The 19,275-nt window shown below is 41.9% G+C and overlaps 1 protein-coding gene across 1 annotated transcript in view; it reads right to left on the bottom strand.

Annotated features, from left to right (window-relative positions):
• Positions 1-19,275, bottom strand: part of LOC144723468 (mitogen-activated protein kinase kinase kinase kinase 5-like) — an 84,752-nt gene that overhangs the window by 54,928 nt on the left and 10,549 nt on the right. The window contains exons 2-7 of the mRNA XM_078602246.1: positions 6,394-6,451; positions 6,026-6,116; positions 3,880-3,944; positions 2,675-2,730; positions 2,444-2,491; positions 610-725 (exon numbers count right to left, since the gene is read on the bottom strand). Coding sequence (XP_078458372.1) covers positions 610-725; positions 2,444-2,491; positions 2,675-2,730; positions 3,880-3,944; positions 6,026-6,116; positions 6,394-6,451 — 434 coding nt within the window. The remainder of the gene's footprint in view (positions 1-609; positions 726-2,443; positions 2,492-2,674; positions 2,731-3,879; positions 3,945-6,025; positions 6,117-6,393; positions 6,452-19,275) is intronic.

Here is a 19,275-nt window from a genome sequence, read left to right as displayed (position 1 = left end):
TCAGGAACAAGCTCACCACTCTGATTTAGAAATTTCAAGACCTTGGATACAACGGGCTCAGTAACAAGCACATTTTCATGGTTACCAATCTTTTCCACTCAAACTACCGAGTCGTTACACATCGCATGTACCTTACGATTGCCAAACAGGAAAACCTGCTCTGTAGTGAGTCACTTAATGGATCTATATGCTATGCACGTAACAATTTATTAATTCTTGAATAAAATTAACACTTACAAGCATCACATCATTACATATAAAAATCTATTATTTACAACTCATGTAAATTATATATAAATCTTACTTTTTGGCTCATAGCCTGATCGAGATAGAACAAATAAGAGAGCATATACAGTAGGCAGTACAAACAAGATGGTAAAAACAAGACAAAAAATCGTCGAGATTTGAACTGTGCCGTGGCCCCCACATTGTGACAATTCATCAAATCGCCCCATGTCTATTAGTTACATTCACAATCATCAAACTGTCACAATATAATGCTGTTTGGTTACCGACACAGAATTCTATTAATCAACTGCACTCAAAATACCATTTTAATGTGCGGATGTCACGCGCCTGCTTGTGTTTAACGGACATGGCCAGTCTTACCAGTACGGCGTGCCAATGAAGGACATTCTCTTGGCAATTGTGGCTGTTATCTGTGCAGAGACTCCAAAATCCGCGAGCTTCACCTCCCCATGATCAGTCAACAAAATATTCGCTCCCTAATATTAGAAAAACACACAAAAAACAAGCAGAGGACAATTGCAGCATACGAAGAATGGCAAAGGCATCAATAAAGAATCACGTTAATATTAGACTTTCAGTTTAACACGTAGGCTTTCGCGACGAATATCATCGTTAAAACCCGCCACCACCCGACACAGCCAACTAGTAAGGGCTGTCACGTAAACAGAACATGTCAATTCTTCACTAGTACAAGCGGTGTGTGTCGCCTGATGAAGCTAGTTGTTATTACTGGCGAAACGTCGTACTCAGATTGTAAATGTTGTGGCTTGGCTCTCCAACACACCGGTGTGCTGTACGAGTGACGAATTCGCATGTTCTGTTTACGCGACAATCCTTACTAGTTGGCTTTGTCGGGTGGTGGTGGGTTTTCACGACACATTTATATTTTAATGCGATCTAACCCAAAAAAACCTCTGTGGATTAGACCTTCAATTACCAACAAATAGTAAAATTATAATATTTAGTAGTCATTTTATTAAAACACATTTTGCTATGCTGCTTGTCTGACGAATATTTTTTTTCTATGCCTTGTGTAACATTCTAACAATTGATGTTAACCATTAACATATTGTACTAAAATAATCCGTAATCCTTAACATATCAATACAAACATATTAACTAAAGCTACTGCACAGTTTTTTTTATTTTACCAGTTGAGGCCCACTGAGCTATGTAGCTCTTTTTCAGAAGCGACCTGGCCACAAATGAAGGCTCATCACGTGGAAATGTATAGCAGCCAAATACTCTAAACACACGTTTCTAAGTGTGGAAGGAAAACCCGGAGCCGGAGAAAAATCCACACAACTACGATAAAGAGTATTTGATTAGCTTAAGTGAATTAAGGTAAAACATGCCTGTGAACCATTGACATTCACAGCCAGTCAAGGTAATGTAATGATTGTGCAAGCAATCCTTGGGATGTTCCAGTAAGACTGGTCTAAAAGATATCGTGCATGCTCAGGCAGGCAGAAAGTCGACTTGCAGGCACAACCACTAACCACCTACTTATGATGCAAATAAATCGTGTTTTTTTCAAGTCAACTTCCTGTTTTTCCCAAAATTTGTTTTAAAATATCATAATTTCACAATAAATAAATAATCATACGCAACAAAAACTAGCTCAGAATCAAATGTTTACTTCGAGACAAAATGTGAAGAGGGGGGGGGGGATTCACAAGACCACATTTTTTCGTAACGGCTCAAAGCCAATTCCTGCCAACACCAACTATTGTGGCCAGCCAGGACGCGAGCACACACTGTCCCCAGAGGAAGATTCCTGTGCAGCGGGCGGGAATCAAACTTGCTGCTTAGCGTTATGGCCAGGCAACCTTCCTTGCTTTCAAAAAAATTTCCCCCGTGGAACGTTACGTGCCATTTTCTCTACACGCACCGATTCCTAAGGTTTGGAACGCCACTCTCGTCCAATTGTTGAAACTGTGGAAAACTTCACACGAGAAAAAGATCTGTGCAATTATTGATATGATCATGAGCACCGGTTATTACGAAATGTGTGCACTTGTGTTATTTCTAACGTTTTTGGTTTCTTCTCTCGCCTCTGGGCTAATGCTGCTGCCGCTGATTATTTCACTAGATAGTCCATGGGTGTAAGTGAAACTAAAAAGTTTAATTAAAAAAATGCTCATGTAAAAATGTTATCAAAATATATAACGTTATATTTGATTCAAACACTTACCTTGATGTCTCTGTGCATTTTACATTTACTGTGGAGGTAGGCCAAACCCTATGAATGGATGAGAAAGGAAAAAAGCAAAAACTGTATCAGCTTGCATGCTCAAAATGATAGAAGATAACAAACAGTACAACAATTATCCATTATTATTGCTGTTGCATGAGCTCGTGAGTCATGCTTCCTGTGAAACAGGCTGCTTGCAGACTGCACATGAGCCATAAGGGTAATGCCCACCTTGAGAGTTTCCCTGCTGACGTAGGCGATTTGACGTTCAGACAGCGGCCCTGTGACTGAAGAACAAACGTAAAAACACACACAATCACTCGCCTGTTCTCGTTGCCAAAGAGAGCAACACGTTATTTTTCTGCTGACATTTTTTTATAAATCTGGCTCAGATTTTCATTGGTTAAGCACAATGCAATGAGGAAACAGCATAGCTTAAGTTATTTTCAGTCTGTAACTAGAGATTTCTTTAAGCTGTATAACATAAACGAGTAGTTTTTTTTTTACTTGTCTGTCTGGTTGGACAAATATCAAATGCTCAGGTAACATTGAAAATATTACCTTTACTCTTTGGTTCTTTCGGTAAAGTCACGTAGGTATAAAATAAAATAAATCACGACGTTTCGGGCGCAACACAAGCGTCCATCATCAGGTGGGAAAATATTACCTTGCACAAATTTGTTTTCTGTACACAGCTGCTAATAAAAAAGCCATTGATTTACCCACAGAAGTTCCATTGAGCCTGACAAAAACAATTCAGGAGGGGACTGAATCGAGTGTTTGACCATTGTTATGATTATTATTGTGCAATACAATTTGGATTATAAAAGCATGTTAAGATACTCTATAAACCAGTGGAAAATGTGTACATCGGGACGACAGTTTTGATGAGAAAATTTTGTGCGTATGTTTTTGAGCAGCAAACCAAGGGTAAAATGCTAGAAGCCAAAGATGGAATTGAGATATGCATTTGTTTTATATGTATATATTAATCATACTACATTAGAAACCTGTTTCGCTGGGAGGGAGGGAATGTTCAAAGGACATGCGGGCTGCTCGTATTATTACATTAATATCTCAAACAAGGGTTCAGGCCTGGATAGTGCTTGGGTGGGTGACCGCCATACATAAAAGATGGTATAGAGCTTGCACGGCTACTTTATGGACAGCAGAGGGCAGTGCAGAAACACGCATTGTTGTACTGTATACTTGTATGTTTCTAAATCTATGCTCCCCGCCTTCACCAACCCCCACGACCCAGCATGATGAAGTTTGGTCAAATAAACCCCGGAACCCGCAAGGCACGGGAAGGCCCTCGACCAGCGGAGGATTGGCAAAGGGCTGCACATGAAAATACGGAACAATTGTTGACCAACACCTCAACAAAGCCTACGCATTGTAAAAGTTCAAACCCACAGCTGACTCAACATACATACCATGGTAAATGTCCTGCAGGGAGCCACCTCCGCAGTACTCCATGCAGATCCAAAGTTTATCCCACCTACGCACAGCACCCCGGGGCACAAAGTCAGCGTTCACTCCGCATCTTGAACTACCGTCTCAGGACAGTTACACGAGGCACGGGCACTTGATGTGGGAAATCCAGTACCTGCTTTTCTAGTTTGTTTTCAATACTGTATATTCAATGCACGAAACCTCCGCGGGTTGGGTTGGTATGCATAATCAGATATGGGCGGAGAGAGCGAAGCTACACTACGGTGTTGGCCAGGTCAGTGGGGCGGAGGGAGGCCTTGGCAGCATTGCTCACTGCAAAGTGCAAGGTTCACACGTGTGGCTGTTGACGTTCACGCAGTGCAGAACATTGACGTGATGATGGCGATGCATTAGTGGAAGCACTGTGTGACCGATGGGAGGTAGCGTGGGTACAGAAACTGAGAGGCTTTGCCATAAATCAAATGGAAATATGATCCTTTGCTGGTGACGAATTGCTGAAGGAGTCAAGTGTCCATACATGCCCAGTGTGCAGCTATTTACTATGCCATGACACGTTAAATTTTTACAATTAAATATTAACTCCTATTAAGCTGGTCGGGTGGTTTCAGTGGAAGAATGAGCAGCTTGCAATCGTAAGCTTGCAACTTTAAATCCTGTTTAGGGGTTGACTCAGCCCACCATCACTCGGAGTTACATAAAATGAGTCACTTTGCAGGGAAGTCAACAATGGTTGTCCCATGGATAACTTCACCTCCACAAAGGAAGGTGGAATTTCCACCACTATCAGTGCTGTCAAGTGGAGATGCTCATCTGAGCAAGAAATAATTCAGACGAACTCATATCAGGCATTAGTCATGTTATCATAGATCAGGAATATACACTTTGCCCCTCAGAGATTCAAGGCATTGCATGATTCAGGGTTGCAATCTATTTATGGTCTTATTTTTCCGCAAATCGTTGACATAGCATTGTTCACCTCATCTGCCTTTGTATAATAATTTCCATAAATTGCAAATAATCTATTCGTAAGCACATAATTCAAGAAATGAACTGTGAGCATTGCAATACATTTGAATCAATGAAGCAATGCATCATTACACACCTACCAACCATGTAACCATGCTAGACCTTCCCTGTGAACTACCTTTATGTGCAGCAAATGCAGGAATTTTTATTTTCTTGAGAAAGCTACTTAACATAGTAACAAGCTAACAGTTCACATGTTTGCTTACAAGTTGTAGATTGTAAGTTTCGCAAATAACACAGGCACAACATACCACCATCTTCTTCACCAATAATTTGTAATTAATCAGGTAGGAACCCAATCAGCCAAGTTGCTTTTGTATTAGAGGCCTGGACAAAATAAAAAGGGAAGTAGCTCAACAAGGAACTTTTTAAAAATAAAAACACTAGTGAAACTATATTAAAAGCACTGTTAACAAAAACAAGCATCAAAACCCAGTTAATCTGGCCAGCCTCCCATGATAAAACCTCGTGATGAAAAACAGTGAGCTGATTGGTCCTCAGCCCAGTCACCAATGGTTGTAATAAAAACAGTGAATTTAGCTTCTCACTCAATGTGGAAAATTCTCAGCTCTGAGAAATCTAAATATTGCTTTGACTGCCATGCAAGAAAAAATAATTGTGCAAGGTGTATGGGAATTTAACCACCGAGTGTGTGGGTAAGAGGTCACTCGAAATGATGACAGAAGTAGTGCTGCGACATTTTATGCAGGCAGTTCTCAAATATGGAGTGATGCAATGCTCTGCAAAACTCCAAATGGACACTTAATCTCGAGAAGACACCGATAGAATTGGAATAAATGTGGGAAAAAGACAAACCAAACAAAGCATTAAGATCTCTGTAGCTTAGACACACACAAAAAAATCGAATGGCATACAGATCAGTTCTACAACAAACCATGCAGTATACGTAGCATGTTGTATGTTGAACTTTTTTCGCACCATACGTAGCCAACCCATGCTCATCACAAGTGCGGGGGAAGGGCAACAAACTAAACATTAAAAGTAGCTTGGAGGCCAAGCTGAGTGATTGCCTTGGGGGAATGGGATACGTGCAAGCTTCTGAAGAGTCACGATCACATGACATGCAAGAAGAACAGATACCTGAGGTAGCTGCCAAAGTAGGCGACGATGTTGATGTGCTGGCACTCCTGCATCATGATTATCTCCTGCTGGATCACGGTGAAGTCGTCCCCTGTATAGCGGCACGCAGTCGCAAAAAATATTTGTCCTTGTGTAGTGTCGCACTGTCCAGAATGGTCCATCAATACCAACATTTTAATTTGACCAATAAATGTGAGCACACTGCCCGTGATCTGAGCACTGACATAAGACTGCCAAAGCAGCCACAAAAACGATTTCCTTCTTGGAAGAACCTTGCATGAAAATAAAGATAATGTACAAAAAAAGTGAATGGCGGTTCAATTATTTGGACTGCCTTGGTAGACTTGTCCGTATACTGGTATGCTTACCAGATTCTAGCTTGATGACCTTGATGGCTGAGAGTGCTCCACTCTGTACATTTCTTGCCTGAAAATGAAACAAACCGGAGCACAATCATTATTTAAATACCTTCAAGTGCAGATGTACAAACCAACCAAGTCAGCATATCGTATATACCACTTCAAAGTGAGAGTAAAGAACATCACACAAGAGTTTTACACGTAAACAAAGATGTTTATTCTTACGTGACCCTGAAGGATTTGGACACAAAGACAGGAGGCTCATTTATGGTTTGACATTGACAATCTCGTTTCTCGACCATATAAATAGCTATGAAAAAAGCTCCACCACACCATGATTAAAAAAAGTAAAAATAACCCAAATTACTCCATGTTGGGATACCTTCAAGGAAACAAAAATGTTATCACCAAGGTCACGTTCATTAATCTTGCACAACAACGAAAGAGAAGCCATTCTAGCATCAAATCAAATGAAAACCCAACCACTGGCCAGTTAGGGCACTTTCTGAGTTGGATCAATGGCTTGGTTTGTGTACAACATCAGTGACCAGCCGTGAATGTGGGATTAGTTTTGAGTGAAGACTGCTCACTATGGGCTGAACCAATTTCCTCTTAAGTGCCTGTCAGATTGTAGTAGCCCGCATGTACTTCAGTCGTGCACACGTGTACACCCACACACACCCACACAAACAAATGGCATGTACAGTAGTACCGCACAATGAGGAAATTCAGTGTAATGTTTGTAGATTCAAGACAACTGCAAGAGCATAAGATGAAAGATTCCTACTCAAGCCTGGGAGACTTGACTGAATGCCAGAAGGCCACTTGGACCTGACATGGCCTGGCAAATTAACAGAAATTCTCTTGGCTATGAAATTGTTTAAAGGCAACCTCAAACTTTGTAGCTAAAAAGTCCTTCATCTGTACTCAGTTATGATCATGCGTAGTGACATACAACCACATATCAGCAATCCAACTGCTTTGAAAGGAAGCCACTGGGGCTATGCACTTTCAAATCTAAATTGAAAACTCGTTTCTTTGGAACTGCTTTTTGTGTTTAGTTTGTTGCGATTTCCCTGCACTTCCGATTAGCGCGGTTGGCTTCATACGGTGCGACAGAATATCCACATACATACATACATCAACAGGAGTGTGTACCAGCCGGTGCGCGCGTGTTCACATGACATACACGCATGGCGATCATGGAGATCGTTTGACCATACTTCCTCACTCCTCACACTGATCAGTGCAGTTTGTCGAGAGGATTGGGGGCAGGGGGGGGCTAGGACCAGTTGAATTATCACTCATCGCTCAAGTTAACCAGGGCCAAAATCAACCTCCGGTAGATGGGCACACAATGCAGCGAGTTCACCAGTGGACCACTACCCCTGCCCCTACCTCATAATTGGAGCGTTTACTATATCAGCTGCATACCAGATTCTCTCCAGGTGGACATTCACCAGCCGACCCTGGCATTACCAACATGGTGTTTTTCTGCTCGTGAACAAAATGGAAGCACTCAAATGAAGGAGGTTCACTTAATGGAACGCCTTGCCAACGTGCTGCACCTCGCCCCAACCACCCCACAGTCATATGAATTTTCTTGAATTCATGCCCATTGTTACGAATTGCTGAGACAGCTTCAACAATCACAGTTCAAAAGTCTCATAAACTGGTACGGTATTTGTACATTAAATATGAGTATAAAATACTAGTAAATTGACTGTACAATGTGGGGCATTCTGTTAAGTTAAATGTTCCAAAAAACACGTGAAAATGAAATTAAAACATCTGCTGCACTGTAACATCATGTGCAATGGCAGTGTGCCAAATGTGCAAACATCCAAAACAGGCAGGAACGAGTTCCACAGTGTGCCTTAATAAGTACGCTAAGGATGCCATGGCCATGCCTGCGCCTGGTTCCACGTGTTTTTTATGTAGTTATCTCAATACCAAAGTTGATTGTCGCAATACATCGACAGAGGACAGACTTATCGCCTGAAGTCGATGGAACAGGGGGTGGCAACCCGCGACTCCGGAGCCGCATGTGGCCCTTTAAGGATTGCTTCGTGACGTTATTCACATTGCATTGCGGCTCTTGAAATATCGAGTGTTTTACCGAATTCGAACAAAAAACACACTTTTGTTATTTCGGTTGCTGACCCATGAAAATGGCCACTGCTGATAAAACTGCAAGTATCTTCAGAGCAACAGAACCTGGGCGTGCAGGATTTAATGACAAACTGGCCAGGTGGATCAGACGTCACAGCACTGGGTTTGTACCACTTGTCACATGAGTTCTCATTCAGGTAACCGCCCCAGATGAAACAGAGTTCAAGTGTCGTGAGTTTATAGACTCAGGGCAGTCACCAATGAAAACCATCAGGTCAAAGTTGGTTCTGCTTTTAAAATGGCTATCTACCGATGATGAGGGCCTCCTCATTTCATGCAGGTTATTGGCCATACTTCACCACGCTGGTCAGGACAGGTTGGTGAAAGCGTGGAGCATAGAAGTGGGAGCATAAACGTACAATACAATAGATTTCACTCTCCTGCCCTCTGCTGCCCACCACATAGCACCACAGCCCCGATGACACCTGTGTTTGCACATAATGGCCAGTCATCTAAGCACTATACAGGCCCAAGCCTGCTTAGCTTCTGAGACCTGATGAGATCGGGCACATTCTGGATGACTTGGTCATAGGAACAAGCATATGTATGAAATGCCAGGAGCATATTCATATAGTTACTGTTAGTACAGCAACAAGGCAAGTGCTTTGACAGGGTCTATCATGCAAAAATCGAAATTTGATAATGGCAGTCGCATTCTGCTTGTGTGCTACAGACCTGTTCAAGAAGCCTATGTCAAGCACACAAGAAATAAGCGTGAATATATGAAGGTAAAAGACCCACGTATGAATGTAAAGCTTGCTGGAATGAGACCCAGTATCGATTTGCATACAAGGTATTGTAACGTAGGAATGGTATAGAAACAGGCATTGTATTGCTGAAGACGTATTATATCCCACCGTATGCTTATATGGTTCCATCATTAATCGCTTGTGGTAAAATGCTGTGCTTCTTCACAAGTAATACATGACTCAAAAGTGCCACACTGCACAAAGCTATTCATATAAACACACTAATCCTGCAAACTCTTTCAATAAATTGCACTCCGCCTCTCGCAAGTAAGAAGAATAATATAACAGCCGGCTAGTCAAGGCGCAGTGGTTGGTGTTGGTGCAGTGTCCGATTGAAGAAAGCGAAAGTTAATGACATAATCATGACATTGGCTTAAAATTTGTTCAACATAATACACTCTTACCTACATACACATGCATAGCCAGGACATGTATGCGGCACAACATCGACACATTGTGCAACCTGCATGTTAACAAGCTAGAAGTTTACACCATTGCACCATTGTTTGATCAGTGCATACATTTCCAAGATGTGCGATTCCTTACATATTAGCAATGGCTCAGATTTAAGTAACTGTGTGACCTTCCCCATTCATCTGTACACTAACGTGTGAATTCATGTGTACATTCATGTGCATATTCACAGGTGCAGAGTTGTTTTGTGCACATGGACAAATGGTTTGGTGATGTGAGCACCATGAGGTATGTTCCGGTTCACCCAAATCGTGATTCAATGTATTGCCATGCTTTGATACAAAATGTATTCTCTTTTGTATCCTTAATACCTTTGATTTGCATTGCCCATCTCATGTTCCAATTTACAATGATCTCAAATTTAAATTTGCAGATCCTTTGCATAGTGAATTATGAATTTTTGCACAGAATATATGAACTAATTGATAATTTAATGACTACATGCATAGCCCTGTGTTCAATGCTTGGATTTGAACTCGGGCCTCTCTCTGGTGCCACTTGTCCACCTCCCAACCATGCCAGGAGAGTTTTAAAGTTCAAAACAGTGACATTCCAATATTTATTCTCACATCTAGTAGTAATGCAATTTGTAACAGACGCAAATTTGCGGACAGAACGGGCGCAACTCAGAGGCGCGGAGCCAAGCTCAGAGTCACTGGAAAGTCAGGTGGTAGAGGTGAGTGTTTAAATGTCTCTTGAAGGAGACGATGGTGGGGATGCTGCGAATGAGGGATGGCATTCCAGACTGTGGGGGCAACCATCGAGTAGCAGCGCATACAGTTTGGTAGGTAAAAATTCACACCTTCGTCACAAAATAGCGAAAGTTTATTGTATGGGCTTTAGTTGTATAAACTAAGACACTTGAATAATGTCTTCTCTAGTGGCAGTGGTCACAACATTGCATTTGGCACTTAATTGTTTAATTTATCAATGTAACATCAGTATGATAAAGCCTTGCAATTTTATGGTCTCCAACAGACGCACTCTAAACCTCAAGGTTTTTTTTTTTAATCTTGCACCTGCAGATAAAGTACAATAGTTAGACTTGTGACCCAAGGTAAGATACCCAATGTATATCTACAACGTATCTTAAAATCTAACTTAATGCTTTATTAATGGCTTAATGTACACGGAGAGAACATTAAGCACTCAATTATAATACGGTTATGTCTGAAGCTTGATTAGCTTGTTTTCCATTGTTAAAATACATGCGCAGTGTGTGACCGAGGGGACATGATCCCGCTCATGAGCGGTTCGTCTGTCAATGCAACGAGGCCCTGTCAGCAAATCTGATCGTGAAACGCAGCAGACGATGGCCGACCTCTTACAAGGAATGCCACGGGATGTGTGCGAGTAGGCCAAAAAGTTCCAGGTCTCCACAGAGGAAGAGAGCAATTACCATGAACTAAAATTGGCAACGAATCACAAATAACCAGATCTCAGGAGCGAAGCAAGATTGAAATTGGACGAGTGCTTGTGCGGGTGAGCACCGCACGTGAAACAGGTGCTGTAGGTTGCTGCGGAGATAGGACGCGGGCAGCAGAGGGCAGCGAAGAAAATGCATTGTTGTTTTGTCCTCTGGTGCGATGTCTATGCTCCCTGCTTTCACCATGACTAAGTACTGGCCAACGTGGTGAAGTATAGTCAAATTCAAATAACCCCCAGGACCCACACGTGGCATGGCAAAGTCCTTATCCAGCAGCGGATTGCCAAACAGGCTGTAACATTTCGCTAGTAAGGATGTACATATTAGCCCCCTCGCGGTGTCGTTACTTGTTGCGATTCAAGACATCCAACTGCTAGATTTTTTTTTACATAAAAATTATTTTAGCAGCATCGAGTGGCTGAAGACAGGGTGGTCACGTTAACAAAATGCGTGCAAAATGTACAGATAAAATATCACAAAACAAGGTTGTGTATCGTGAGCTTTCATGATCGTTATTCAATCGACTAAACGATCTATTGCCATCCCCCTCATCTTCATGACTAGCGCGCACACCACTGTACCTCCCCACACAGCTACAGGTGACAGTGGTAAATGTTGATGCCGCAGAGGATAGGCCAAGTTTGAAATCGTTACAAGCTGTCGAACTTACAAAAAATATCGACACAAAGATAGCCCCTGCATATAAAACGCTCTTGTCGACATTCACAAGTGTGTGCACAAAGACATTTATGTGCACTTTAGTGACCAACAACCTGGGAGCAGTGGGTGGTTTTTAACCATTTTTTATATTGCTTCTGCTAATGAACTTACAGAGTCTCAGTCGCACAGTTTTCATACATGACTAAGTATATCTTCACCCATTTTGGAAAGAGTCAGTTAATGGGCAAGAGCAATTTGCTGTATATTGTAACAGCCTGCAAGCACTGCACCTCATTGCAATGCCACGGTATTATGATTGTTGGGCAGAAAGGGGAATGCTGAGGTTCATAATTCTAAGATAGTTATACAAATTGCAATGCAAGAAACACAATGTTCTCATAATGCAGTTCACTCAACTATACTAACAATACAAATAAACAAATGGGTTTTAACTGGTATCACAGCGAGAAGAGCACGATAAAAAGGCTTATAACTGCACGGTTAATCTCACATATTCTGTAAACTTCCATTTTAGAAAAGTACTGATATATGCACGACTTGACGTGGCCAAGTGTGTGCGCCTCAAAATATAAAACAGTCGTAAAATATATATACTCAACTTTTGAATTAAATGCAACCCCCACATTGTCACGAAAAGGGCGTCAGTCACGTGCTGTATAACGGTGGAATGCCCCCAAATTTTCCTGTTGGGTTCTAATGGACAGCCCATGCAGGCTCATCGGTGATCCTTAAAAACCTAATAGCCCCCCATGAAACTACGACTCAAACTATTCTCACTTTTCATAAAAGAAGAATTAATTACCACGGAACTTACATGAAAGTTAAATTGGCCGTGAAGATATTAAAATTAGCAGAAACAACGGTGAAGGATATTCTTCTTGGCAGGAGTGCAGACACAGTGAATCTGCCATGAGGTAGAAAGAGAGATGGATGGATGAGACACACAAATAAGGACAAATGCAAATTTAAGCAGAGCAACAGGCAAGCATGCTAAACAATCAAGAGCACTGTATGCTACCTGCATGGGGCTGCATTGGCGTCAAATGAAGGGATACCCAACACCAGGAAAATTCTCCACAGCCGACCACGCTGCAAAAGGGCTGGCCACGAGTCAGCGTTGAGTCATCCACCACACACAACACTTTCTCCAAGCCACCGACTTGCGACATTTCACCACGGTGGCGAGATGTTAACTACTGCACTTGGTACACAGGAGGTCCTGGGTTAGTTCCCCACCATGACGCCTGTACATTTGGAACTTGCATGTGCATCTCCCCGTGGCAGGTCCTCCGGTTTTCCCTCCACATTTAGAAACATGTGTTTATAGAGTAATTGTCTGCTATGTACGTGATAAGCCACTTCATTGAGCTATCATTTGATGCCAGGTTGCTTCTGAAAAAGATATATAGCTCAGTGGGCCTTACTTGGTAAAATAACAATTGGTTATCTTCTTGGTTCTTTCGGTAAAGTCACGTAGAAGGGAAATAATAAAATAATAAAAATAAAACATCATAAAATACAATTCTCACTATTTTTTTATTATTATTTTATTTCCCTTATACGTGACTTGATGAAGATGAATCCCTGCAGTAGTCACGAAAGCTTTAAATTGAAACAATTGGTTAGTATTACTTCTCGACATTTCTGAGCTATAGTGCTCACAGCCATTGCTTGGACTTATAATACAAGTCTACAGTGGTCTTCTTTGTACGGCTGATGTTGATGTACATACACAACTATAATTTTACAGTGATGTGGTTGAGCCAGATAATTGCATCAGCAGCAGGCAAGTTTATCGCTGTGCTGCATACATGGTATATGTAAATCAGGCAATGAGTCGTTGTATATTACATGGTCTGTTCTGGGTGACCAGTCTCACTAGGAATATTTTTTTTCAATTGTGCATCAAGAATCCGCATCTGCCATGGTTTGTGCATATGTGCTTTTAGGGTCACGGCCCATAAGCTTGCGGAAAATCGAAGCAAGGGATCTTCTGCATCGGGTCTTTCATGAAGTGTGTGTGTGTGAATTCTCGTGAACTCCGGTGGGCTGTCCAAGCATCATCCGGGTGGAAGTTGCATTGTTGACGCTTAAGCGCTTGGGTCCAAAAAGGGGCTTGGCGTGCCCACAAAAAGCAGCGAGGGAGGTTTTTTGAGATTCCTGGCATCGCGGCGAATTGATGGCTTAGCGATGTGCGGCAACAATGGAAGCTGGGGCCGTGTTGGTTGGGGTCGACTTGAGAGTTCCGGCGATACACCACATTGCATCATTCAGTCGGACATCAACAAGTCGTGTGTGGATACTGTGGTCAAGTGTGAAAATTAACTGCCCCCACCTGTCTGTGTGCCCTGCAAGTGGACAGAGCTGCAAACCGTTTGTAGGAAAAACAAGTGACCTCCAAAGGTGATGTAACTACTGACGCCTTACATGCTTCCAAGTGCAAGACAACATTTTTGGCTCTGCTTTTCAGCAGCGGCCTTTCGACACTGTCTCTAACCAGTTTGACAGCGTCTCGTTTAAACATGAGTAAGGGGAGTGATGACGCATCACTTAATTTAAAATCAATTATTTTGCTCGCAGCACACGTGTGATTTGTAAATGTTACAGAGGCAGCGAATAGCAGTTTTTGAAAAATATCACAATGCTACAAAAATAACCGATATTTCAATCGAATGGCGACCCCTAAGATCGAAAGTTCATTTAATCGTGAAGGGGCGATCAGTTCCGTGTCTCGTCGTGAGTAAAGTATCTTAGTTGAGTTTCATGAGTAGACCTGTGTTTAACAGGTGAATGTAAATTATTGGTTAATGTGTAAGTTGTCCAGAGTGGACCAGAGTCAACTGATGCTCACAGAAGAATATATTAAACTTTGGATATGTTGCCCCAAGGGTGGGAAACGCATTATCAAAGTAAAGTCAACTTAGAAAAGCCATAAAGCAGATAACTTGCTTTCATCAGCACAAACGTCAATCCACTGTTTACCTCTGTAGCATAAACATTTGAATCATATTAAATCAGTCGCCTAAAGTTCAAGGATAATGGCAGTAAACAGCTGTATTCATATCAGAAGTCGCAACTGGGTACCCGATACCCGTACCTTACCCGATACCCGGCTACCCGTACCCGGCCGGGTACGGGTACGGGTAGCCGTTTGCGACCCTGGTGCGGCCGGGTACGGGTACGGGTAGGCCGTGAGTCACTGGTGAGTAACCGTTTGTCACTCATTTCGGGTAGGGTACGGGTAGGGAACGGGTACCCATACCCAGCCGGGTACGGGACCCATTTGCGACCCTGGTGCGGCCGGGTACGGGTAAGAAATCAAAACCCGTTTGCGATCTCTGATTCATATATGGCACCAATTTGAAAACTGATCAACAGAAAACATGTTTCACATGTAATTCTCATCAGGCCCCATTGTGTAAAAGGTGGATATCAAATTGTAATCCTCACTCTCTCTGACCTCTATTTATGAGATTAGGAAGAAGGGACATTGCCTGAAACGTCACCTAAGGCAGTACTAATAACAAATGTATTGCTTTATGTATTTATTACTTCTGCTTGTGCACCATGTCAACGCAATATCACCAAAACATAGGTTTACTGTTACTAAGGTACACTGAAATACAAGTATTGAGTATCCTATTGAGACATACACCTTCAATACATTGACGTGCTTCTTTATGCCATGTTGCATTTCCCTTTACCTAGTGCTACATTTATTTTATTTTGGTTAAATAATCAAATCAAGGCCTCATTTTAAACAAGTATTTTCAACAAATATGACAACCCCATTGAGATAAAGCAGAGGAAGAATATCAGACAAAGCCACTGTGCTTGAAAACCAAGAACGTTCAATCAACCAACATGGCCATCACGTACCTCCGATGAGCAGTTGGCTACGTATGGTGCGAAAAAACTTCTGCATACATATATATACAAACAAAGATCCCCTGTATAACCTTAACAGACTGTTGGGGCAAGTACTGCGAGCAGGCACCTATGAAGGCCGCACAGCACAGGAAGGGGACATACAAACGAAATTATCAAAACCCACATTTGCATAGCGGATATATTATACTAAATGTATCAGTCAATTTTTTCCCAGTGTCAAACACATTCGTGACAGATGAAACTTCCACCATATGTACGTGTTATTTTTATCTTCAAATCACGTGAAACAACGCAATGAAATTTGACTATTAGCCAAAAGACACTACATGCTAAACAGCACTAAATTACTGCAAACATCACCCCCCCATCACCCGAACTTATTTGTAAAATGCTTACTGGCTTCAGTAGCCAATGCTGACATCTGTTATCAATATTCCAGAGAACGAAACCCAGCCCACATTCTTACAATTCTCAATGTCCCACGACTGTTGCTTATTTTCTTTTTTTGGACCGAGCTCAACTTGATGGGGAAGATTTTGACTTAAAACTTTCGTGACTGCAGGAATTCATATTCTTTGGTTCTTTCGGTAAAATCACGTAGATAGAATTTTTTTAAATAAAAATAAAAACCACAACGTTTCAATCGCAACACAAGCAGTCGTCATCAGAAAAAGAGGGTTATAGCCTCTAAAGGCAAACTGATTATAAAGGTTTAAAATCGGCGTAGCCCAAGTGTCAGCAGCATGGGCGGGCAGATAATGTTAATGTAAGGGATGGTCAACGACGGCGCTGTTGGTGGGTTTCCACCAATTAAAGGGCTGCCAGGTAAAAATTAGCATGTTAATGTAAGATCACAGAGCCGTCACGTCGAGGTCGGCATGCGGAGGTGGCTGTGTTGGTGAGAAATGTAACCTGTTAATAGAAGAGCCGAGAATAACAAATAACATCGGAAGGTGGCAGGATGGGAACATCACAGCCAGTTATGACTTAAACTGGTTGATCACGTCCTTCCAATGATTGCTAAGTTTGTACCCATCCTCTCGGTTGAAATTGTGTCTGTATCTGTATATATGGATGGCTTCATGAACGAATCTTTGTTGATAGCCAGTGGGTTTGCAAAGTACTATAGTCTTAGAGAAATCAATTTCGTGTGAGCCTACCGCATTAAAACAATGATCATCCAAAGCCGAGGTATTGATCCTACCATGTTTCAGATCTGCCTTATGTTCACGAACACGGTCGGAGACATGTCACTTAGTTTTCCCAATGTAACTACTGCCGCAGACACAGCTTAGTTTGTAGACGCCAGGATATTGCATGTCAGGGATCTTGTCCTTCACAGATGGGATCAGATAACAAATTTTATGTACGTGTTAAATCGGACCTGGATCTTGTGTTTGTTCATGATTTTGGAAGTCTTTTTGGTTACCCCTGCTATGTATGGCAAGGTGATGGTTTTGATTAGATCCTCAGATGGCTCCTTCCTCACGGTTCGGGTGATGGCTTTGCGGATTGTGTAATCAGAATATCCATTCGCCTTGAGAGCTTGGTGTACGTGTTTAAGTTCACCGGTTAGGTGTTCATGGTCGGAGATACATTGAGCTCTATGGTGTAAAGTTTTGACGAGGGAATTCTTCTGGGATGGATGGTGGTGGGAATCAGGTTTTAGGTAGGCATCAGTATGGGTTGCGTTCCTGTAGACAGAATCACTCATTTAGCCATCTGGTCTCTTTTTGATTAGGACATCCAAGAAAGGTAGCTTGCCATCCTTTTCTACCTCCATGGTGAAAATTTGATGGCTGGGTGTATGGAATTTATGTGGTTGAGGGATTGGTTCAGAGCCGGTCGGCCATGTGGTCAGATGACAAATGTGTCATCCACATACCTTTTCCATAAGGACGGGTGTAGAGTGGATGCCTGGATGGCGTCTGTCTCAAATTTTTCCATTAAAACATTGCCTACAACCGGAGAAGGCTTCCACTGACCCCAAAAGCCTCAAAAGGTGACCAGTGGTCGCATTGACATTTATCGGTTACAGTTTGTCAAGACGTAAAAACAAAAGCGTTGGTTGGACGATTAGAGTTATTTTGAGTTTTAGCAGAATAACCTTGGCAGGTACAGTTTATCCTCTTTTTCCCTCTTTCAGTTTCTGCAGGAATTCCAAAAATAACAGCAGCCTTTAAATGCGATTTTTTTAAAAAGTTTAATTAAGCCAAGTCTGACAAAGTTACTTATTTACACAGACTACTAGATAAATAATTTATCGACTAAAGGAAGTTTATACTGTGTTGATAACTGTGAATTATTATTAGTGCTTAAGTTAAAGGTCAGATAGTATCCAACAATGTCGAGTAAAATTAGTCAAACATGACCTTTCTTGTAGATATTAGCTAAAGTAATCATTGATATCAACACCAGCAGCCATGACCCATCTACTGCTGGATGAAGGCATTCCAAAGCTGTCGCAATCTCTAGCGCTCCTGCCATCTAACAATCCCTCTTGCACCTACACACGGTGCATGTAACATGCCACGTGCACATTACATTGTTATATTATCAAGCTATGAAAGTATAAATAGCACTGAAATAAACTTAAGTAATAAAGTGATGTAAAGTCTTCACCAACAGCCGACAAAGTATGCTTGGGCCTTGAGGATATTATGTCAGAACTGTGCTAAATTATACTTTGGTTCTAATGTGTAAACCCATAAGTATTCGTCTGCAATGACCAAACCAGGCACAGCCAAAATATTTTGCTTTCATTGCCGTTAAAATCTGCACCATGATGTAACCATATCACGCGCAGCGGACAAAAATACTTTGTAAATTCCGATATAGCCTTTTCGGTAAAATACTCTGTTTTTCTCGGTAAAGTCACGTAGGTTAAAAGAAAACAAATAAATTAAATCACGATATTTCGGAGGCAACACAAGCTTCCGTCTTCAAGTGAAACCGTCACAGCAAAATTGCTGTATTAAGTAAAAGATTGGTGGGTGGATTTGGAGGTAACTATATTACCAGCATCATCCATAAAGCATGATTATAGTCATTTAAGTAAGGTTGCTCAACGTTCACCTTTTCAGTTGACAAGTGACACGTTATTCAAGATCTCTCGATCTCCCTCGAATAACGTGGTCAGTTTCATTGTGTCGCACCATGAACGGCAGTGCGCGAAAAATTGTTGGGCTCATACAAAGCACGCTTAATGACAGATGACGCAATCCGAACCAGGGAGACCTCGGGACACGACATCTATCCTGTGGAGTTGCGTAAAGCATCTATCCTGCCGTGTTGAATGTAGTTTAGTCCCCTTTGCTTAGAAAGCAAAAAATGCCGGTACACGTGTTGTGCAAGAACCTCCACTGCAATTTCAACAATCAGCCCGAAACACATGCGTGCAAGCTCATTGTGTCCTCTTCCGATGAACTTAGCACAACCGACCGGCATGTTTGCACATTCAATACCCATGTACAGCCCTTTGTCAACCCATTGCTGGAT

The sequence above is a fragment of the Lampetra planeri genome, chromosome 18, assembly GCF_965212315.1.
Source record: "Lampetra planeri chromosome 18, kcLamPlan1.2.h2, whole genome shotgun sequence".
Taxonomy (NCBI): domain Eukaryota; kingdom Metazoa; phylum Chordata; class Hyperoartia; order Petromyzontiformes; family Petromyzontidae; genus Lampetra; species Lampetra planeri.
The sequence above is the reverse complement of the archived record's forward strand: the minus strand, read 5'-3'. Positions and strand labels throughout refer to the sequence as shown.